The sequence below is a fragment of the Dendrobium catenatum genome, unplaced genomic scaffold, assembly GCF_001605985.2.
Source record: "Dendrobium catenatum unplaced genomic scaffold, ASM160598v2 fragScaff_scaffold_1083, whole genome shotgun sequence".
NCBI lineage: Eukaryota > Viridiplantae > Streptophyta > Magnoliopsida > Asparagales > Orchidaceae > Dendrobium > Dendrobium catenatum.
The window spans coordinates 294,640-319,743 of record NW_021319545.1 but is presented as its reverse complement, the minus strand read 5'-3'; the positions used below and the strand labels follow the sequence as shown (position 1 = coordinate 319,743).

The following is a 25,104-nucleotide window of genomic DNA, read 5'->3' as shown; positions in this document are numbered from 1 at the left end:
GGTCTGTGCAGAGTATACCATAGAGTACTGATGTAAATTGATCATGTTGCGAATAAATCTTGGGAAGATACAAATATTGATGAAGCACACCCTAGGATTTTATTTTTGAATTACAAATAAATTCTGCTTGTTTCCAATCATTTATCTTTCTCAAACGGCCATAGAATGCAATAACTAATACATGAGTGGGAAGGCTTAAGAATCATCCCAGTGAGGTCTTCTTTCTTCAAAGGAAATAAAGAAAAGAAAATTAGTGATGGCCATTATTTTGTTGCAAACTGTCTATCCACCATTTTTTCTTTTTTTTTCACGAACTTGTCTTTGTTTTTCCATCCTTCTTGTTTTAGCATTTATTTTTGTGTCTAAATTTCAGGCAAATTATAGCGAAGCTTTGTCGTTACTTGCACAGAGTAATGGTAGTAAACCATCTTTCCATGTCAATAAAGATGTATTGGGTTCCCTGCAAAGGGCATGACAACCTATGAAAAGTCATCCTATCACACCAATGAATGTGCTTTGGAGTGTTTTGTATGAATGTGTTTGTGCAGCATCACCTAAAATCTACCCAAGAACATGCTCATCATTGTGTTAAAATGGTTTGAATGGTCGCACATAAGTTGCCCAAATATTTTCCTCATGTTTTGCTTGTCCTCGCAAGGGATTGAGAGTGAGCTTGTTGTAAAGGGAGATTGTAGTAGGAGAGAAAGGAGGGAGAGCTCATTTATAGGGTATGGGAGCACGTAAAGTGAGGGAATTTTTTTTAAAACTTATAATGTTACATTATGTCTTTTTCTTTCTTATTTTAATATGCCCATATATACTTTGAAAAACTTTATTATGTATATTTTAGTATGTATACATAAATCTTACTATTTATTAGTGTTATGCATTATTAATTTATTATTTATTATCATTGTGTATATGCTTATTATTCTTTTTTTTTTTCAAAATATCTAACCTCTGGGCAGTCCCCATGAATCCCCTATTATAGATGGTGTTTCTTTCCATCCTCACACAATCTCAAGTAAAATGTAAGGCTTTCGTACATGTTGTGACACATCAAAACACAATTGTTACCATTTTTTGGATATACCTGAATAAATAATTATTTATTTAGAGTCATATTTACTAATATTAATACAACAACAACAACATCAAGCTCTTGTCCCACTACGTGGGGTCGGCTACATAATCCTTTTTCGCTATTGTGTCCAGTTAAAAGTCAAATTCTCATTTAAATCTAATAACGAAAGATCATTTCTAATATTTTCTAACCAAGTCTTTTTAGGTCTACCTCTACCTTTTTTAACATAAGTCAAATATAATTCCTTAACTTTCCTAACCGGGTCATCGTGAGGCCTTCGTTTAATGCGACCAAATCATCTAAGCGACTCTTCTATCTTACTCCAACCTTTTCACGTATATGCTCATTTCGTATCCTATCTCTAAGGGTCAAGCCACTCATCCACCTAAGCATCCTCATCTCTGCAACACTTAACTTAGTATTATGCTTCTCTTTTAATGGCCAACATTCAGCACCAAAAGCATTGTAGGTCTCACCACCATCTTATAGAATTTTCCCTTAAGTTTGAGGGGACTTTTCTATCGCACAATAAGCCCGATGCATTCCTCCACTTCAACCATCCCAACTTGAATTCTGCTGATAATATCCCATCAATTTCACCATCACTTTGAACAATAGATCCAAGATATCTAAAACGTGTACTCTTATTAATGACTTGATCGCCCAAAGTCACAATCCCCTCACTAGGTCTATTGCTACTAAAATAACACTCAATATATTCAATTTTAGATCTACTCAAGCGAAACCTTTAGACTCTAAAGTTGACCTTCCATAATTCAAGTTTACCTTCAACTCCCTCTCTAGTCTTATCAACAAGAAGAATATCATCAGCAAAAGCATACACCAAGGTACATCCTCTTGCAAATGTCTAGTGAGAACATCCATGACTAAAGCAAAAAGATATGGACTTAAGGCTGATCCTTGATGTAATCCAACCGAAATAGGAAATACTTGGTCAAACCCCTTGTGTTTGAACAAAGTAATAGCTCCTGCATTCATATCTTAATGATTTGAATATAAGCATTATTAACTCCTTTCTTTTCAAGAACTCTCCATAACACTTCTCTTGGAACTTTATCATATGCTTTCTCTAAATCAATAAATATCATATGTAGATCCTCCTTATTCTCTCTATATTTCTCCATCAAACCTCTCAATAAATGTATAGCTTCCACAGTAGACCTACCCGGCATGAATCCAAATTGATTTTGAGAAACATTAGTATCATGCTGCAACCTATGCTCCATAACTCGCTCCCATAGTTTTAAAGTATGACACATTAACTTAATTCTTCTATAATTCGCACACTCCTGTCCATCACCTTTATTCTTAAAAATAGGAATAATACACTCATTCTCCACTGATCTGGCATCTTTTTAGTCTTCAAAACAATATTAAAAGTTTGTAAGCCAAGAAATTCCTTCATCACCTAAGCATTTCCACATCTCTATTCGAATATCATTAGGTCCAACAGCTTTTCCACACTTCATTTTCTTTAAAGCCTCTCTAACTTCAGTCTTACTTATACGCCGATAAAAATAAAAATCCCTATTTTTATTTAGGGTGATAAATTCACTAAAGTCAATCGTATTTTCACATTCTTTATTAAAAAGTTTAGCAAAATACCTCATTCACCTTTGTTGAATATCATCTTCTAAGAATTTTTTAAAGGATTCATGTCATGATTTTTTTCGACAAGTTTTACGCTGGCTGTCGACTATCTAACGAAACCCTCCACTTTTCTCATCCAGGACTTGAGACCTGGCAATGACAGTGTTATATTTACTAATATTAATATTTAATTCAAATTGTTCGGTATTAGAAGATTTTGCTTACAATAGGTGAAAAGCATCTACTTTTAGATACATGCCTAGTTATGAGAGAAGTTTAGAACATTTTAGATATTTTTTCTTACTTTTTTAATTATATGCAAAATGTATTATTTTAGATTGTATGTGAAAATTTGATGTAAATCAAAATTTTTTTGGTTTAAAGGCTCTTTTATGATATTTTGAGTCTTATGTAAAGGAAAATAAAGTTTGGTTTAAATTGTATTTTTTTCCTTTTAAAGTATAGCAAGCTTCCAACTTTCATTTGATTATTTTTTCCAGACTTAGTACTTCGACTCCAGGGTTGGGCTTTGACATTCGGTACTATCAACCGGGTTAGTTAAATCAAAATGTGGTTTGCTCCAATGCTGAGTTTATGGTGTATATATTGATTGAGATTAATAGTAACTGAACCTTTTTGTCCAATGATTTCAGTTCTTCATTTTCTTGTTTTTAAATTTATTCCGTGGAAAAATTGCACTATATCCTATTTTTTTAATAATCTTTCTAAAGAAATCATGATGCTTTGAATGGCAACTTTACTCTCTATGTAGAATCGTAGGGACAAAGATCGGAGTGGGAGTCAGCTAAATTCCTTTTAGGAAAGTAAACATCAATAAAGTGAGAAATCTTTATATTTAAACCTATACTATTGTAATAGGGAAAGTTTTGCAAAAACAATTCTCCCTGTTATCAGTATTTATTTTTTAATTCTGAAAGAGAGCAAGTTTCTAATGATAGAACCTATGAAAAAAACCTTATTTTGGGATAGGACTATCCAACTTCAAAATTGAGCTCCATTTAAAATCTTATTGATTAAATTTTTTTCCCTCCCATTTTAGACAAAAAGTGGTATGTAGTACAATTTCTTAAAAAAAAAAGAATGAGAAACTATAGGTTTAGTTTTGTTTTACTTTTACAAAATTACTTGTTAGTTACAATATCTAATTTTTAAGCTATATAAATTTTCTTAACCCTCCAAAACAACCCCCGCCTCCTGGTCATTTTTTACTTTTTATTCTCTTTTAATTTTTCAGAGTTGGTACAAAGATTACTTGGATAGTTTCTAATCGTTAAATCCCCAACAGACCACAACCATTCCCTCATCTACTATTGAAGTGGAGTCCTTTCTTTTCCTTTCTGAAATGTTATTAACTTCTGATCTAATTGTAAATTATATGGAAAATCTCATATTAAATTAATTTGTGTAATGTCATGTAGTGCAGGGAAGGATAGTTGAAATATATGGAAGAGAGGCATCTGGAAAAACAACACTTGCACTTCATATCGTTAAGGAGGCACAGAAGCTTGGAGGTTTTTTTGTTCTTTCTTCTATTATTTTAATTAACTTGTAACCGCATGCCATTAGCTGTTAATACTTTTTATGATATGTAACCGTATGAAAATATTGTGTTCTTAGTGGAGGTTTACTTTACTAAAAAGATGGGTTAAAACAAGTACACGATTATAATCCACATCATCATCATTATTATTAGCCTTGTATCTACCATTTGGGATTGTCTTTATGGATTCTCATTTTCCATTTGTTCCTACTTAGAATTTCTTGAAATGTTAAAATTTTTTAATTATTTTGAACAACTTCTTTTTATATTATTTTAGGTCAATCTATTCTTTTGTCCTGAGCCAATTTTTTCTTCCCATCTAATTGACATATTTTTTATCAATTGGTGTTATTTCTTCTATTCTTTTATTTAACATGCAATTGGAAACCATTAACTCCTGGTAATCTTTCATGATGTGTAAGCTTATGAAGATGTTGTGTTTTTAGTAGAGGTCTGCTTTACTAAGTAACATGTGTTAAAAAAAACTACATTGTCATCATGATTAGCCTTATGCCACCTATTTGAAGTTGGCTTTATAAATTCTCAATTTTCATTTGTTCCTGCTTGGTGTTCCTTCAGATGCAAATTACTTTGAACAACTATTTATATTATTTTAGGTCTACCTTTTTTTCTTTTATAGCAAAATTTACCTACCCGTCTAATTGTTTTTTTTTACACTTTTTTTAATGTACCAAAACCAATTAAGTTTATTAAGCATTTTATAATCAATAGATGTGACACCAATTGTCCCTCTTATAAAAGTATGACTTAATTTATCTATCATACTTACCACAAATCTATCTTAACATTTCATTTTCACCATGTTCAAGTTAGCCATTAACAGCTTTTTTATTGCTCAACATTTGGATTTTTTCAACATAGCCATCCATCTTGATTGTAATTTTATAAAATTTACTTTTAAGTAGAGTGCAATTTTTCAATTCATCTCTGCAAATTCTATGAGTGCCATTTAATATCCTCATGTGGTCCTGTATGGAGGTTGTTTCCTGGTAGCATGTCGAAAATACAGCATGCTTATTCGCTTTCAAGTCTCACTTTTTATTGCATGACTAGTCATCAACTCATGATTTTCGCCCAATTTTTCTTTTGATTACCTCTTTTACTTTGCACGGGCAAACATTATTGAATGTAGTGTTAGGCTATCCCTTGTCCCATTGTACCATTGACTTTAGGTTTCATGAATACTGGATCTACTTTTTTTAGCACCATTTGAAATGGAGTCATTCTCTTGTGATACCTCTATGTTTCCTTTCTTGACTACATGATCTTCCCTCCAGTTGTTACCCATCCTATAAATATGAATATAGTAAAGACAAGTATTTCAAATGTTAATAGCTTGCCTTTTTTATTTATATTTTTTATGAGAGCTCAATTTAAAGGTTTAAAAAGTATTTTGGTTTTATGTGTTAGGCATTGAGACTTGTCTTATTTAGAGAAACATACTCCATGCAAGTAAGCAACTATTCCATCTTTAAATTTGTTGAATCACATGACAAGGAGGGGGCCATGACTTTGACATATCAGTAATCCGTGGGTTGCAGTTGAAGATTTTCTCTTATGACACCAAGATTCGTGGGATATAATTATTAGAATCAATTAGATTAAATGACTTTCCTCTTATGTTTATTATAATTGATTAGATAAAATGTCTTTCCTTTTTTGTTTATTCTCCTAGAGTGTATATATATGTAATGATTTTAAGGAATAAAATTTGAATTCAATTTTTCCTAAACAATTTCTTCATGGTATCAGAGCTTAGTAAAATCCTAAGCCTTCTCTGAGTGTCGACGACAAACCTTCCTCCCTTTCTTCCAACCTTCAGTCGGCAATAACTCTACATCATCCTGCCGATAACTTTTATTTAAGCACCGATAACCCTTGCCAAAAATTCATATTCTCCTTCATCCGAGGAAACCCAATCATGTCCATGGACAGCGGGATCCCATCCTCCTACTCAAATATTGTCGATTTAAACATCGGAAACTTTGATTTGCAGAAAAACTCTTTATCCTCTTCATCCTCTCATCACAAACCATAGATTTAATGGTCAAAATTTTTTGCAATGGTCTCAATCGGCGAGAATGTTTATTTGTGGGAGAGGGAAATATGACTATTTCATTGGTGAAGCCCCTATACCAACGCAAACCGATCCTCTCTACAAAAAATGGAAAACAGAGAATCATCAGATCGTGCCTTGGCTCATAAACTCCATGAATATAAATTGGTGAGAAGTTTCTTCTTTACGAGACGACCCAAGAAATATGGGAGGCCGTTAAAGAGACCTACTCTAGTTCCGACAACACTTCCGAGCTATTTGCAATTGAGACCATCCTTCACGACTGTCGACAAGTGGACCTGACGGTAACTCAATATATTAATATTCTAACCTGTTATTGGCAAGAATTAGATATGCTTGAACAATATAAATGAAAATGCTTGGAAGATCACACACTTCACCAAAAGATTGTTGAGACAAAAAGAATATTCAAATTCTTGATGGATTTGAATAAGAACTTGGATGGCGTTAGAGGACGGATCATTGGAACCAAACCTCCTTCAAATCTCTGGGAGGCCTTTTTTGAAGTTTGAAGGGAAGAGAGCAAAAAAAGGTTATGTTGGGAGGCCTACAAGGATCTCCAAAGGTTTAAGAAGGAAATGCTCTTACTGTTCGCAGCAATCGAAACCCCTTACATGTTGAAAATCAACATCAAAAGAACGGAGGAAGACCATGGTGTGATCACTGTGCCAAACCAGGACGTACAAAGGAGACACATTGGAAGATTCATGGAAAACTAACTGATTGGAAGGCAAACAAATAAGTGCAAGAAAACAAGGCGAATTCTATCAACACAACGCAAGATCAATCCATCAAAGCTGAAGCCATTCCTTTCACCAAGGAGCATTTAGAGATGCTTAAGTTGTTGCTTAACAACATCACGAACCAACAGTCTCCAGAACCTGCAACCAGTCTACACACTCACTCAAGTATAAAACAGTCAAAACTTTGGATTTTTGACTTAGGAGCATCAAATCTCATGACAGGAGACATTACACTAGTTCATGAATATCAACCTTATCATTCAAATCGTGTAGTTAAGGTTGTTGATGACTCAACATCCAAAGTTTTGGAAATTCGTTCCGCTTTTGTCATAGAAGCTATCACCCTTAAATCGGTGTTTTATATGCCCGATCTTGAGTCGAATTTGATTTTCATTAGTAAATTGACTCTTGATAGTAATTGCTTAACAATATTCTTCAATAATGTATGTATTTTTCAGAAATTGGATTTGTAGAAGAAGATTGACAGCACTGTGACGTGTTTTGGGTTATACTACGTCAAGACACCCAAATCTTTAATTGCTGCTGAGAATCATCTTATTGTGGGTCAGTTTGTTGAGTCATTCTAGAGTTAATCAAGATAGAAAGATTATCATGTGGCATTATAGGTTAGGTCTTCCAAATTTCATGCATCTTTAAAAACTTTTTCCTTATTTATTTATTAATAAAAATTCAAGTTTGTTAAATTGTGAAACTTGATAATTAGCTAAACATACCAGATCATCTTACCCAATTGTTCCTTACCAACATGCTAAATCCTTTGCCTTGATCTAATGATATTTGGGGAGCTTCAAAGGTTAAAAATATAAGTAGCGCAAGGTGGTTTGTAATATTTGTTGATGATCATACTAGACTCACATGAGTTTATTTAATGAAGAAAAAAAATGAAAATGAAAGAATATTCAAATCATTTCAACAGATGATTCAAAATTTATACAAAAATTTAAATCTTAAAGTCAGACAATGAGAGATAGTGCTTTCATTCTATCATGAGAGAATACCTATCAAGCCAAGGGATAATCCAAGTGAGTTCATGTGCGTATACACCTCAACAAAATGGGGTAGCTGAGAGGAAAAATAGGCAACTCTTGGAATTGTCAAATCTATTATGCTATTTACAAAATTACCAAAATATTTATGGGGGGAAGCCATTCTTACTGTTGCATACCTAATAAATAGGTTACCTACTTAGGTACTAAAATTTGAAACACTTAGACAAACTCAAAGCTTATTCTCATGCTCGGTTCATATCATCAAATCTTCCACCTAAAATTTTTAGGTGCTCTGCCTTTGTTCATATTTATTCTCAAGATAGGAGCAAGCTTAACCCAAGATAAAAAAATGCATCTTTATTGGCTATTCTATGACAAAAAGAGGTTACAAGTGCTTTTGCCCTACTTCTAGGAAGGTATTTGAATTCATGGATGTCACATTTTTTGAAAACAATTCGTACTTTACTAGTTCTGAAATTTAGGGGAAGAGTGAAGGAGAATTTCAAACTGTAGAGTGGAATTCTTTATTATATAACAAAACAGAGTCCAGTTAAAATCAACAAATATCACAAGAAATCCAAACCTTGAGTATTTCCCAAGGTATATCTCCTATGTCTCAACCTCCACTTTCAGGCCTATTACCTCCACCCATAAGTTCTAATCAATCCCTGCAAAGAGCAACAATTACGGAACAATAATATATATATTCAAGGAAAGAAAGAAACATTAGCATATGTAGAGCAGTGAGACACACCTTGCACATGTCAAATCTCTTTCAATGGATCCAACAACTGTACAGTTTTTTATTTAGGCAGGGGGGGTCAAAACGTCTCCATTGTTTCTTGGACTTGGCTAGCTTTGGATGTGCTATTTGCTTGGGTTCTTTTGGTCTTTTGGGCTGCTGTTGCTCTCAGGTTTCGCTTTGGCTGCTTTGGTTTTGAGCTGTGTTCTTTGGGAATTTCTTGGTTTTAGCTCATAAATGCTTGAGCTAAAACTTTAGCTCATTATTATGAAAAGTTTTTTACTGGATAGCTCATTGGAGTGGAATTATTGTCCCTTTTCTCTTCCCCTTCTTGTGTCTCTTTGGTTTCTTCTTTGTGCTGTTCCCGTGAAACCTGCTGGGTGCTGGTTGCCTTTTCGGTTTTCCCCCTGACTGCTTTCCCGTGACTTCTCCAGTTCGGTTTCTGTGTTAGCTCTTCGGGTCCCTCCTTGGCTATATTCCCGTGGCTGCTTTGGTTTTGTGCTGATTTTGGGAATTGTTTTGTGTTGCCCGCTCCTTTCCCGTGGCTGTTTTTACCCCGAATTTATGTGTCTTTTTGGGTGCTGTTTTGAAATAAATGCAAGGCTCTTTGGGTGTTGTTTTTAGGGTTTTTATGTGGTTGTTTGGCTCCCCTTTCTTTACCTATATATAGGAGATATTTGTGGTTGTTTTAGAGTTTTTAGAGGATGATATAATAGTATTTTTGGACATGAAAACCTGAGGGTTTTTGGGAAAAGCTTGAGAGCTTGTTCCACTTCTTCTTCTTCTATTTCTTGGGAAGGCTTGCGAGCTTGTCCTCCTTTATCTCGAACTTCTTATCTTATTCGTCTCTCCGCAAGTGACCATCCCACCTGTATCTTTCTTCTCGACGATTGACAAAGCTTCTTTAGGTGTTGTTTATGTGTCGTTTGTAAGTGTCAAAGTTTGTAAGAGTCGTTTTTCTTTTATAAAAGTTGTAATTTGTCTATTTTGGGGCATTTTATGTAATTTCTATTTCCTAAGAAGGATTAGTTTTTGCTTGCAAAATTTGGGGCTTTTTCCAAATTTTTGCTTGCATCAGTTTTATATAGGAGAAAAATGAGAAAGTTTAAAAGGAGATAGAGTCATCAAATGACTAGAAATAATCGTGCACCAAGCATCCAATCGAAAAATTTATCTCATATAGCAGATTATCAGATACTTATCAAGTCTTCCTTTCCAGGTTGGATGATGTGCAGATTCCGACCAATATTCAGGAAGCTTTGAATCACCCAGGATGGAGACAGGATGTTGAAAAAGAAATTATGGCCTTGGAGAAAAATCAAACATGGGTAATTATGAATTTCCCACTTGAAAAGAAAGTTGTGACCTACAAATGGGTGTTCACTGTAAAGCATGAGGAGGATGGTAGTGTTGAGAGGCTGAAAGCTAGATTAGTTGCAAGAGGATTCACTTAGTATTATGGAATAGACTATCAGGAAACTTTTGCTTCTATTACAAAGCTCAACACCATCAGGATTCTTCTTTCCTTAGCAACAAATTTAGATTGTTCCATACATCAACTAAATATCAAGAATACATTCTTGAATGAGAACATGAAAGAAGTTTACATGGAGATTTCAATGGGGATTCAGAAGTCTTATGTAAGGGACAAAGCGTGTAAACTTCTGAAATTCTTGTATGGATTAAAGTAGTCTCATAGAGCATGGTTTGAAAGATTATCAAAGTATGCAAAAAGCCATGGTTTTAGACAATGCCAGGCAGATCATACCTTGTTTGTGAAGTAGTCAGAAAAAAAAATAGTAGTACTGATTGTATATGTGGATGATATCATTAGTACTGGAAATGATATAGGGAAATATTGAAGATCAAACAGGTTCTATCGAAGGAGTTTGAAGTTAAAGATCTAGGATAACTTAGATACTTCCTTGATATGGAGGTAGCTCGATCAAGCAAAGGTATATTTGTTTCCCAACGCAAGTATACCTTAGACTTACTGAAGGAGACCGGCCTGCTGAAATGTAGACTAGCCAGTGCACCTATGGATCTTAAGAAGAAATTTGGAATAGAAAAGGAGGATGTTCCAGTAGATAAAAGAATCAACATATGGTAGGAAAGCTTATTTACCTCTCTCACACCCGTCCATATATTGGGTTTGCTGGGAGCATGGTGAGCCAACATATGAGTAATCCTATGAAAGAGCACATGGAGGCAATATTTTAAAATATTGGGATATCTCAAGAACACTCCTAGAAAGGCTATTATTTAAAAAAATGAAGATAAGAAATTGATCATTTATTCTGATGCAGATTGGGATGGAAACCAGGTTGATAGCCGATCGACCATATGATATTGTTCATTTGTGTGGGGAACCCAGTGATATGAGGAGCAGGAAATAATCTGTTATTTCTAGAAGCAGTGCGGAATTTGAATTGAGAGCATTAACAATTACTATTTGTGAAGATATTTGGATAATATTTGTATTGATTGAATTGGGAATAAATATTGAAGCTACGATAAAGTTTAAATGTGACAATCAAGCAATAATTAGTATGGTCAAGGATCCAGTACATTACGCTAGAACAAAACATGTTACCATTGATAGACACTTTATATTTGATAAATTAGAGAATTTAGAAATTGAAGCAGTTTATACCCCAAATCATGAACAACTTGCCATTGTTCTAATAAAAGGCAATAACAGACTCTCTGCTTGATAAGTTTGTTTGTAAGTTAGGATTGTACAACCTGTACAAGCCAACTTGAGGGGGAGTGTTGAATCACACGGCAAGGAGGGGGCTCACGGCTTTCACATGTCAGCAATCTGTGGGCTCCAACCATGGGCTGTAGTTGGAGGTTTCCTCTTCTAACACCAAGATCTGTGGGATATAATTATTAGAATGAATTAGATTAAATGACTTTTCTCTTATGATTATTATAATTGCTTAGATTAAATATCTTTCTTTTTCTATTTATTCTCCTAGAGTATATATATATGTAATGATTTAAAGGAATAAAATTTGAATTCAATTTCCCCTAAAAACAATTTCTTCAAAATTCATAACAACGCTTCTCAGTGAAAAGAAGGAAAAATGTTATAGGAAACTAAAGCCTTTTAGATTAATTCAATGATGAGTTGAAAAAAAAAAAAGCTCTATACTTGAGTGAAATGACTACTTTTAACCATATTCTTTGACCTGCAGTTCTCTGTTTTAATTGTGAACACTTTACTGTAAGTCAAAGTTGTCCTTATTTCTTTAAGTATGATGCTGTTTTAGTCGGTGTAAATTGTCAATTTTCTATCAGTTGACTTAGACCTAATATTCCTTTGAATGTTACATATTGTTATAGTTGACTTTAAATTTATGCACCAATGAAGTCTTTGTTTTCTGTGGTTGTAACTATCCTTTGAAATTGTTGACTTGCTAGATTGCTATCAAGCACATTCACGAATGCAAGGCCACCCAAAGTTACAAAATAAAATTATTTGAATCTAGACTTATAGTATCCATTTAAGAGTTGAAGTTTGTGGCCGTGTGATTAAATTGAAGACATTTACTCCATTCATTGGGATATTACTTTTTTTTGGTATCTTAATAAAAGCTTAGCATGTATGTATGTATATATATATATATGCTGAAATTGGTTGTTGAAAAGTATATGCCAGAAGTATTTGTTTATTTGCATTATGAGATTTATACCCTCAATTTTGGTGCTTATGGTGATTTTTTGCGGTACCCAAGGTTGTGAAAATAGACAGACATAGAACCAAAATAAGGAGAGGTTCAATGTTCAATGGTTTGACCGCGGTTGAATTTGGGTTGAACCGGATAATGTAATAAATATTTTATAATTTTAAATTTAAGCATATTCAATCTTTACTTTTAATTCATTATTATATATATATTAATATATATATAAATATAATATATATATATATATATATAAAATTCTAATTTATCTTATAGTTAAATATAATTAATAGTATGAATAGTTACAATTTATATTATAAAATTATTATCTATAAATTCAAGTTATTATTATTTATTAGTAAAAAAATAGTTAAAAGTTATTTTTATATTATATAATTAATAAATGAAAAAAATAATAGATATATTATATATATTAATAAATTCATATAAAATAATATATTTTATAAATTTAAATTTAAATATATTCGATCTTTAAATTTAATTCATATTTAATATAAAATTAGTTTACATGTTATTTTTAAATTTATATATAATTTTAGTTTATCTTATATGTTTAAGATATAATTTATACCTATGAAAAGTATACAAAATTACATTATAAAATCTATCTATAAATTCATGTTATATATTTATTAGTAAAAAATAGATAAAAAATCAATTTTCATATTATATAATTAAATAAAATGCACAAAATAATAGATAAAAATTTGTATATTAATTTGCATTATTAAATTTTAATTAAAAAATATAAAAATATGTAGTGTATGTATTGTGAATTTTAGAGTTGAGAACTTCACATTGATTTTTTTGTCCCACGTCACGTAGGCACTATATGTTAGCATTGTTTTTGTTTCTATATGCTTTTTGAGTCACATAGTTAAAGGGGTCACATGGTTTGATGGGCCATGCGATAGAGCATAGTTGATAAATCATTGTTGATACTCATTTAATTAAAATATATAAATTAACATTATTTTTATAAGTAAAATATTTAATAATAAATTTATTAAATAAATTTATTTAATTAAATATTAGCCAAACCGGTTTTTGAAAACCGGCACTGGTTCACCAGTTAAACCGGTTGAATCGCTGGTTCAAGGCAGTTAAAGCAGGTTCATATTTAAAGCGGTTTTGATAATATTCTGGACCGGCCAGCGGACTGGTTCACGGTTCAACTGGTTGAATCAGCCGGTCCGGTCCGGTTTTTAAAACATCGCGGAATCCTTTGAACACTTGCAACAATTTTATTTCATCTTAATTTTTCCGAGACTTTGGGGAGATGTGTGATTCTTGTGTTTATCATCTCTAAATATTGTATTACTTGTTTTATGACATTTTGATTCTTTTGAATGTATGTCGGGCTTTGGACCTTTGGTACATGTATTTAGCATCTACTGTGAGGGTTTTGCTACTATTAATCATGACCTTGTCTTCTCTTACAGGATACTGTGCATATCTTGCTGTTGAGAATTTGATAGATCCATCACTGGTGGAAGCAATGGGTGTTGATACGGAAAATCTTCTTGTTGCTCGTCCTAACTCAGCTGAAAACACATTGAGCATAGTAAACACTCTTGTTAATAGCAGATCTGTGGATGTTATTGTGGTGGATAGTGTAAGTAAATATCGTATCACATGCCCCATAATTTAGTCAAGCATACAATTTCTTTATTGTAATTCAGAACATCATCATCATCGTAATCCTTGCTGAGTTGCTTCAACTAGTTGGGCTCGTCTTTTTAATCCTTGTTTTCAATCAACAACAATAACATTAAGTCTTTATCCTACTACATGGGGAAATTTTTATAATAATTATTTATAATATTTATAAATTCATATGTAACAATCAGTTTGATATATATTCAATTGGTTGTTAGGTGTACAACAAGCAACAAAAAAATGGATTTTTTTTATTTGTTTTTGATTGCAGATGAGATGTTGATTGCTACTAAAAAAATGTAACAAATACAGAATCCAAAAGCTGATTTTAGCAAGGCATTTGGGATGAATAATAGAGTTGGAAAGAATGTACTTGAGATGGAGATTATAAGAGACAGAAAATGGCATTTTATGAGGCAATTCTAAAAGTCTTTATTGATTGGAATTATCAGTTAAGTGTATTGCGGTTGTTTTTTTTTTATTTCCTGATTCATTTTTATATTACAAAACGTATTTTTGGTGTTCATCCTATTGAGAGTGGGTTGTGTCTCACGTATTTTTTATTTAGTTTTTAGGTTTACAATTATTGCAAGGGTCCTAGTTTAATCAGCGTCATGAAAATTCTAAATGTCCATGGAAGCTGAGATCTACTCCTAATGCTTCTTAATCCTATGACATTAATTTTATGTACTTGTCTAATAGGTAAGTTGATTTAGAATGTGTTGAAGGATCTAGGGTTTTTATGCAAATAGGATGTTGCCATGGATTTATATCACAAAAATAAAATTAGGGCTGACAGATCAAAGATTACTAAATAGCAAAAAAAAAAAAAAGTTTATTTAGCTGCAATTATAAAGTATTATAATTTAAATCACAAATTCAAACCTTGAAAAATAAGGAAGCAAATGAATTTTTCTTGCTATAATTAAAATTTGAGTTTTATCGAACAACAACAACTACTACTACAACAATCAAATGTCTAAACTTTATCCCACTTTGTTGGGTTGGATAAAAATTTGGTTTTATCGAATTTGATCAAAATCAAGAAGTCTAGCAAGGCAAGAACAAAAAATTTAGAAGAAACTAGACAAAGGGAAGAGATCACCATTGTGAAGAAATTTGAACTTCTTATGAGTACAAGGAAATGACTTTCACTTAAATTAGGTAATTTTATTTGTACCACAATCAAGGAATCGCACATTCAATACACAAACATTAGATTGAGAATTGGATATGAAATTTATTCCACCAGAAAATGTTTTTATGTGCTTCATATTGACATTTAGAAGTTTTTAGTTCCTAGTCATCCACCACTTTTTATTTCTAAACTTAGATCTTCTCCTTATGCTTCCTAATCATATGACATTAATTCTATTTACCTAATGGGCGCATTGTAGGACGCTCAAGGATCTAGGATTTCTTTTTCAACGAGGCTGTTTTCAGCAATGCATAGAACAACCATATGAATCTTACACCCTTCTAATTCACATAAGTCTCTTGAAGTCATCATCCCACAAACCCGTTGAAGCCCAAAATAAAATTATGGAGAATCAATATTGATATGGAAATACAATAACAGAGAATCAATATTGATACGGAATATCCCCAAAAAATTAATATTGATATGGAAAATCTTCTTGTTGCTTGTCCTGCTGCATAACCAAGAGTCAAACCGCCCAAGTATTATAAAAGCAAAACTAAGCTAATAGCCACCCATACCGTGAACCATCTTAACTATAGAGAACACAACCCATTCTCATAATAAGCATATTATCTCATGTATGCTCAAATTTAGTTGTAATTGAAAATTACAAAATAAAATAAAGCTATCAAATAAAGGAAACTTAAATAAAACTTGCTCAAGTCACATATTTGCTTGACATTTCTTCCAAGTGTAGGCATGCAAATCTCCATTATACTTTTTCTATCCTTTGTTATATGTTTCCAAGCTAATTTTGTGTATTGTTAGTAGATTTCACTCCTTCCTCTAATATAATTATTCCTTAGTTTATTATTTCTAGATTTGCCACATATCTATTTTAAGATTCCCATTTTTGATCCATTTAACTGAGATTTCAATGATTATTTTACTGCCTAGTATTCATATATACAATATCGTCGACTAATTTATGTCTCCATGATGTCATCTTGCTTCCTAACTTCATGAGGTATTTTTTTCATTTTAGCCATCTAGTCTTATCTCTAGAAGATACCATGATCTTTATCTTTATTCTTTTATATAATAGATTTAAGATATTTAGACCTATAATATTAGCTATCATCTTTTTTTGTAATAATATTAAATAATAATTATTAATAGTGCACCCACTAAAATAGCAAATCATATACTCATTCTTTGTTGTATTAATTTTCAATCTTCTATCTTCTAAATATTTCGCCAATTATTCTAATTTTTCATTTATTTCAATTGATGTTGTATTAATTAGAATTATATCATTTGTAAAAATATACATCAAGTCACACCTACTAGACAACTTCTTAAATGATGTTTGTTAATGTTTTTGTGGTATTGAATTAGGGAAGCTCTCTGTTACAAGCTTTTCATATTTATTGTTGTCACTTCCTATAATTGTTTTATGGAGCAGGATGATGCAGTCTTCCAATGAAATTGCATTAGAAATTAAAATCATATGTAGGAATGTTCTTCTGGCCATATTTATTGACTTTTATGAGCTATATTTCAAGATTTTTTCAGTTATTGTTTTGCTTCTTTTCTTGTTGATTGTGAATGGAGGGTGAACCTAGAAAATGGATAGGTCGCCTTTTTTATGAGCTATAGGTTTTGGTTCAAATATCAAAAAGAGTTCCTAACATTGAAGTGCAATTTCATGTGCATCAATCTCTCGCCGTGCCTCACATTTGCGGGAGCATCATGCATTACTATGACCTTCTTATGTTTAAAATGAATGCAAATAAGTGTGGGACAATCCTTTGTATGATGCATATCTCTGCAATATGATTTTATTTGTGTTTTTTTTTCCCATTTATTTAGACTTGTGTGGATTGAACGAAAACTAAACGAATTGAAATCCCAAAATTTTTTCATTCGTTTTTTGTTTGTTTTCCTCGCTCAAATTCTTAGCATCCTAACATAGTCTTAATATATCTATTTGTAACTTGCGTTTGTCTTAAATATATGCCAGGTAGCTGCTCTTGTTCCTGAATGTGAACTTCTTGGTATGATAGATTCTAAATCTGTTGACATGCAATCACAATTGATGACCCAAGCACTTCGCAAGATTCAACACTCTTTATGTCTGTCCCAAGCTCTTGTAATTTTTGTTAATCAGGTAACTGCATTTTCTTAAACATACTGGAGTGGAGCTTGCAAAATTCACAGAATCATATTTGTGGCTTTTGTGTTTATATTAGAAAATTGTTGTTTTAACGACTTTAGATGCTGATCCATGGAAAACTCTATATTAGACGGTGTTTGTGTTGATGAAAAATTGTGCTTATTGCATACAATTTTTGGTACTTTGAAGAAAAAAAATGTTAATATTGAAAGTTTAGTCATTAATTTGTGGAATTGTCCGTCTATAACCATCAAGTACTTTAAAAATGACATAGTGCCTGCTAATTCATTAATTTCAAATATATGTAAAAGGTCGATGTTCTTAGAATTCATGTGATACAATTATGGAAAGTCTATGTTGTAAGGACACGGACGCGACGACATAGACACTTCACTGCATGGACAAGGGACACATCAATTACTTAAAATACAGGACACATGTACGGCGCATACATGGCATTATAATTTTTTAATAGTGATTAGAAATTAAGAAAACATTCAATTCAATGTTCTAATCTAGTTTTCTAATGCAAACTTGAAATCTTTTGTATAGATAGATTTAGACCTCACAATACATTCTTATATTATATTAAACTAGTAAGAAATGAAAGAAGCTAGTTCATATACATTTGTTGAGTTTAAACCTAAATCTTAAAGCTTAAAAATCATCTTGGATTATTTAAAACTCAAATGAAAAGAACTTATGAAATTGTATTGTGATAAGTGATAACTTCAATAATAAACATTGCTCATAATCCGACATAATTTCATAGAACAAAACACATTGAGATAAATATTTCATTAAGAAAAATAAAAAAGGAAGTCTAACTTGCATGTCTTTATGTACCCTAAGAAAATCTAGTAGTATTTCACCCTAGAAAAACATAAAATGCATATTACCTTATTAGTGATAGCCTTGCTGCTGAAGTTTCTCGTGAAGTGAAGGACTCGCGAGCCAACCTAAGAATGTTGGGGAGCCGATTTATCGTCGCCATCCTCTATTGCTGAAGCTATTTGACGTCTAGATCATGAATGGAGTGGGAGATTTTTGCTGGCTTGCGTCTTCCTCGTCGCCAACTACCGATCGTTCACCCCAATCAAGCTAGCCCTAGCTGCGGTTGCGCCTTCGTTTACAGATCGAGATGGAGCGGGGATTGAGCGGCTCGGGATAGGAGTAGAGTTGATGTGGCTAGTTTGAGTTTTTATTATATAATAAAATATATATTTTAAAAAGTTTAACTTAAAATATTTAGAGAAGTATATTTAAAAAAAGTTATTAAGAAATAGTTAGACAGACATGTCCAATTTTTTTAAAATTTTATTTATTTTTTACACATTTGTGCCATGTTCAACACGTATCCCAGCCTTGTTGGGCGCTTGTCCATATCCTAAACACGTCCAACACTGCATACGGTATTATGGAGGAGTGTTGCCGTGTTGGTGCATCATAGTGGAAAGTATTCCATATTTTCATTAAAGATGTGTCACATAATTTGACTGCAAAACTTTTTTCTTGGTTTAGGTATTAATGAGGTACAGGAAATTTAGTGTGTCGAAACAGATAAATATTAATTAAACAATAGGCTACCTCAGATGAATATTTATTGTATCGTGTAGTATACATATTAATGTAGTTGAAATTTATTCTTGTGCCTACTGAATTGAGTCTTGCGTATGCTGAATAGCCTGAATTGAGTTTTTAGCTACTCGCACATAATTTTTCTCTATGTCACTTTGTAGGCAATTATTCAAGTGATTATATTTTCTTTATTCAGGAAAGCTTTTGATTTCTCTCTTCTCTTAATAAGATTTTAGTTTCATTTTTGTTCGAACTTCTATTGTACTTAAGCTGTAGTTCCTTTATGATGTACATGTATGTACTTAGCTTGTTATCAGTGTCTGGGACATAAAACGCACTACTATGCTTCTGGGTGACTTGACAATATTGCATGATACATACTGTGCCCACAGCTAGCTGAATTGGAAAACACCTTTAACTCCTTTCTTCTCAGTACTTGAAATATTTTAGTCAGATTGACTGCCAGTTGTCGCATTGGAGAAGGTGATGGTGGATTAAACAAATTTTCTTAGAAATCTACGGGTGCTCTAGCTGTCAAATAACAATAGTTGAGAGTTTCTTTTAAGTGCCTATTGTTGTTTGATCTTAATCAAAGCACTTATTCTTTTGGTATTGTCAATGTGGCATTGCGAGACGAAAAGTTTCCATTTCATGCCTTCCACGTACTGTGGCCTCGTATAAAGTACTTTGGATTTTGTGTGAGTTGGAAGATGTTTTCTTCGAAGTCCTTTTCACTTTATTATGTGAACCTCTTTATCATATTTAATTAATTTAGCTTGTGAAAACATATAATCTGACAATATAGTTCATACTTTTTATACTTTTCACGGCTGTAGTTTGAATTTTATTTTCATCACTAATGTTACGTAATTGTTCTTTCAGTAACCACCAAAGTTATTGTAGTTCCACTTTTTGGAGTGTTTTAGTTCCACTTTTGGGGGACCACTAGCTTATTAGAAAATCTGCTGGAAGATGATTTCTAGAGTTTTTAGATAGTTTATTTTTTAGACACCATCACCATTCTCATATTCATCACCCTACCCCTATCTTGCTGTTTTGGTCTGTCCTTATGAATCCTTCGCTTGTCATTCCTATTGCTTGTTGCATGTGGCATTAATTCTAGTTTACACAAATTTTATATTTCCTTAACTTGCATTTCACTATCATAGATCTTCCCAGTTGCCTACATTTTTCTTAATATTAGTTTTATCATTCTACCTTACTGTTTTAATAATCGTACCTTGGAAAGAATGAAATTATTCTTTAATAGGTTCTACATTTACATTTTCCCCAGTATGGTTATTCGCATTCTATCCTTTTGTCTTACCAAATATCTATAAGAGCATTCTCCTGTCTTTCTAATTTTGTTTCACTGATTCTTTGTTTCCCAATACTTGGTCCCACAGAACATAAAATGTCTGATTTGGACAATACAAATATTTTGGGTAGTACATCCGTATCGTCAATGCTGATCACGTAGTATAATATCATTTGTTGTTATTGAAAACATTGGGCTCTATCTTTTGAGACAATATAATCTAGTGTACTTTTTATCTTCCAGTCTTTCAAATTGACTTTCATTTAATTTCCACGGATTTAATTGGCTTTTCTATTATGATTAATCTTCTAGATTTATTAATTTGTTGAATTGAATTAGTTTTATCTTTTTTCCTAGGTTAGAATGAAGTCTAGCAAAGGCTTTGACGAGGCAAATGAGGTAACCTGCGGTGGAAATGCCTTGAAATTCTATGCAGCTGTTCGGATGAGAATTACAAGAAAGGAACTACTACATTGCCAGGATAAGGTACCTTCATAAAGGACAAATAAGTAAATGAATAATGTTTGTTATTTGCTAGTATTGGAATTTTTTTAGGTAGGTACCTTCTTATATTATGAGTAATGAATGTTTATTTAATTTTAATAATTCTCTCTTTTGGTTATGGTTCAATTTCTTGTCATTTTTCAGGACAAATACTATCATCTTGATGTATCTACTCCGAATAGTGCTCACACTGCCAAATTTTAATATTACAAGCATTTGAATATGCTATTATTATTTGATTGCTCAGTACTTTTGAGCCTTCCATTGTTTCAACTATAAGCTTCAAGACTGTTAAAAATACGTGGTTTTTTCTCTGCTCGTACTTTTAAGAAAGTAATATCTTTAATATAACTATTTTGTCCATGTAGGAACATTATAGTTCACTGTTAGGAAAATGAGACGAGTTAATTTTGTACAGGCCATTCTCTATTGATTAGACTATTTAACAAAAAGTAGAACAAACAATTTCTTGGCACCAATTTCATTTATGTTGCCAAGTTTATCTTTGACATTTATCCTCTATAGAGTGCACGATCTCAAATGATGAATACAATCCCTAATGTTGAGATTGCTCTTCTTTTTTTTTTGTTCTTCGCATCCATAGAGCTCTCCACGTTCTAATCTCTTAATCCCGACAAATCAAACTTGGTCGTTGGTTCTATGGGCGGCTCAGGGGAGCCATGGATATGGTGGATGAATTAGTGGTGGTCGCAAACATAGCCATAATGCTTTTTTACCCTATCATCATTGTAGTTGCACCAATCTCATCAGCCTTAACATTGTAAGGAAAAATTGTGTTACCCTTGCGCTTCTTAGCATTCATCCACAATCAGTCCAACCCTACCTCCTCCTTTGGCACTTCCTTCTCTAGGTTTATTAGTTATTACTATCTTATTAGGACTATGAGCACCCACGTTATAAATCTCAAACATCTTTCTTAGCGTTTTGTGTGTTTTATTTCATTGGGCCGCTATCAGTGTCTCTATTATTACGTTTGGCTTTAAGATTTGATTGTCTCTCATATGAAAGGTAATTGTTGATTATTTTCATTTCTCCGTTTGACTTTCTTACTAATTATTATTTTTAGCGGCCCTCCTTTCTATTGTTTCTTGCAACTGCAATATATATAATTTAAATTATATCTCTCTCAGTTGTTTTATATGTTCCACAATTTCCTGTGAATCTACTATCTATTCATAGTCATGGGGGAAAGGGCGCTGATTTGAAAATTAAAATTGGGAGGGGAGGGGAGGGGGGATCAAATGGGATTAATTATGCCATTAATTATTTATCATAGAAAATCAAAATTAGGAGGGAATTATGAAAGTTTATTTAGGAAAAAAGTGCTGGTTTGAATTCGGATTTAGAAGGAATTAGAAAGATTTCCTTTGGGAAAGATGGCTGATTTGAACTTAGATTTTGGAGGGAAGTAAGAAGGTTCATTTAGGGAAAGATGGCTTATTTATATTTAGATTTAAGAGATAATTAGGAAGGTTTATTTAGGGTTAATTAGGTTGTTTTATTTTCATTATGTGAATTGTGTTTGACTTTAGTTTTCTTTGAAGTTTTTTCCTTGCAACGCCTAGGGTTTGTGGAGAGTCGATCTACCTCTAAAATAGCGGATCAACTTGTATCTTGGTTTGTTGTGCAATATCTCATTCTTTCTCGCTAATTTTTGTTGCATTCTCTCTTCGTTGTTGTTGTTTTTGCTATGCAGTGATCAGATTCCTTCCAAATTGGTATCAGAGCACATTTTTTGGGACCTATGGCGGGTAAGAAAGTTGATGCGTAGGAGGAGAGGCTTGATGATGAAGTTGAAAATCTAAAATATGAATTCAGAGATCGAATTTCATCAATTGAGGGTAGATTTTTGAATCCAGAAGATTTGATGAAAAGGATGTTAGAGTTTCAATATAAACAACATCATCGGCGGCAAGGGCATCGTTGGTCGGACAAGGAAGTGGGGGAAACCTTGATATAGGGACGATGAGGGAGGTGGAAATTTTTGGGGAAGATGAGGAGGTGCCACCTTATCAGCCACTTCCAAGGAGGGGAACTGTTGAATGGTATGGCTAGGGAAGAAATTGGGATGATGAAGATCGGAGAGCTGATTTGGGGGTGAGTGAAACATGGAGGAATCACAACACCCGCTACATTGGAGGAGAAGAGGCTATTGGGGCGGTGGTGATCCTAGGGTGATAAAGTTGAAGATGCCAGTTTTTGAGGGAGAAATTGCTCCCCTGTGAATTTATAGGGTGGAGTGATATTTTGCTATAAATGGGTTGACAAAAGATGAAACTCACCGTAGCCACTCTATGTCTGGAAGGGAAGGCTCTGTCCTGGTACCAGCAGTGAGACTTGCGAGATTTGATATGTTTATGGAGGGAGTTTATAGCTTGTTTACTAAAATGTTTTCCACTTATCGGGAAGGAGACTTTTGTGAACAACTTTGGTGCAGGAGGGTATTGTGATAGAGTATTGAGAGAAGTTTGAGTACTTCTCGAGTTGATTGGGAAGGTTGTTAGAGACTTTGATAGAGGGGAACTTTATGAAGAGGCTCAAGCCTGATATTCGAGCAACATTTTGAGTACTGAGATAATATGGCTTAGGAGAGGTTATGAAGTTAGCCCAACTGGTGGAGGATAAGAAATTTTTGGAGAGTAGCCATAGCAGCAATTCGGGAGTCTCATACTGCATGACCACTATATTTCTGGCACCAAAGGTGTAGATGATACCTATTCAGAAGGAAGCTCTAAGGGATAAAGGTTAGGGTGTATGTCCATGGGGAAAACTTCAAGTGGTTGACTGAGTCAGAAATTCAAGAGAAGAGGGTCATAGGTTTATGCTTTAGGTTTGATAAGAAGTTCGCTCTAGGCTACCGTTGTAAGGACCGTTCGTTACAGGTCCTGATAGTCTACAATGTGGAGGAAGATGTTGCAGGAGAGGAAGTAGAGGAGGAAGATGATCACCTGTACTTAGATGTTGTAGAGGTATCCCTTAACTTAGTGTCGGGTTCACATTGAACCTTACCATGAAGGTTAAGGGGAAGATCGGGCATCGAGAAGTGGTAGTACTGGTGGATAGTGGAGTTACCCGCAACATTATTTGCAACATCATACTGGATCATTTGAGACTAAAATTAGTGGACATGTGGGGCTTTGGGGTTATATTGGGAACAAGAAAATTAGAGAGTAGAGGAATTTGCAAAGGGATGATCCTAATCCTTCCAGAGGTTTAGGTAGTTGAAGACTTTCTGATATTAGATTTGAGGAGCACTGATGTGATAGTGGGGATGAAGTGGCTGCAGAAGTTGGGGAAAACGAAGATTGATTTGAAGGCTCTTATGATGGAGTTCAGGGTTGAGGGGAGGAAAGTGGTTATTAGAGGGGATCATAGCCTGTTTGAAACTATGGTTTCACTCAAAACCATGTTAATGGCAATCCAGGGTGAAGGAGTGAGATTTTTGGTGGAGCTGCAGAGTTTGGAAGGAGAAGAGCATGGGGCAGAAGATAGAAGCACCAATCATGGTTCAACCACTCTTACAACAATATTGAGAGGTGTTCTAGCCAGTTCAGGGGTTGCATCCTCAGCGGGAACACGAGTATGCTATTATCTTGAAGGAAAGAGTCTTACATATTAGTGTTCGTTCATATTATTATCCCGAAGTCCAGAAGGATGAGATCGAGAGATTAATCAGAGAGATGCTAGAGGCATGGATCATTCAACCCATTATCTATCCAATTTTCAATACAGTGTTATTAGTAAAAAAGAAAGATCACAGTTGAAGGTTTTGTGTGGACTATCGAGTATTGAACAAGGAGACTGTGACAGATAAGTTTCCTGTTCTAGTGATTGATGAGTTACTATATGAGCTTTATGGAGCTGTGCTTTCTCGAAGATTAATTTGAAATCAGGGTACCATTAGATCTAGATTAGGCCAGAGGATGTCCTCAAGAGAGCATTTAGGACTTAGGAGGGACACTATGAGTTTTTAATGTGCCTTTTGGCCTCACTAATGCTCCAACTACTTTCTAGTCCCCGATGAACAAGATATTTCAGCCATATATACGGAGATTTGTGTTAGTCTTATTGGATGATATTTTTATTTATAGCAGGACTGAGGAGGAACACTTAGAACACTTGAGATTTGTGTTATTCACTATTCGGGA

At 33.4% G+C, this 25,104-nt stretch overlaps 1 protein-coding gene across 2 annotated transcripts in view; it reads left to right on the top strand.

The window, feature by feature from the left end:
* Nucleotides 1–25,104, top strand: part of LOC110102251 (DNA repair protein recA homolog 2, mitochondrial-like) — a 42,985-nt gene that overhangs the window by 10,689 nt on the left and 7,192 nt on the right. The window contains exons 3-6 of one of the 2 annotated variants that reach the window (XM_020830502.2): nt 4,135–4,227; nt 14,002–14,174; nt 17,383–17,529; nt 20,789–20,917. In XM_020830502.2, the coding sequence (XP_020686161.1) occupies nt 4,135–4,227; nt 14,002–14,174; nt 17,383–17,529; nt 20,789–20,917 (542 nt within the window). The remainder of the gene's footprint in view (nt 1–4,134; nt 4,228–14,001; nt 14,175–17,382; nt 17,530–20,788; nt 20,918–25,104) is intronic. The other variant, XM_020830501.2, reaches the window with a different exon arrangement.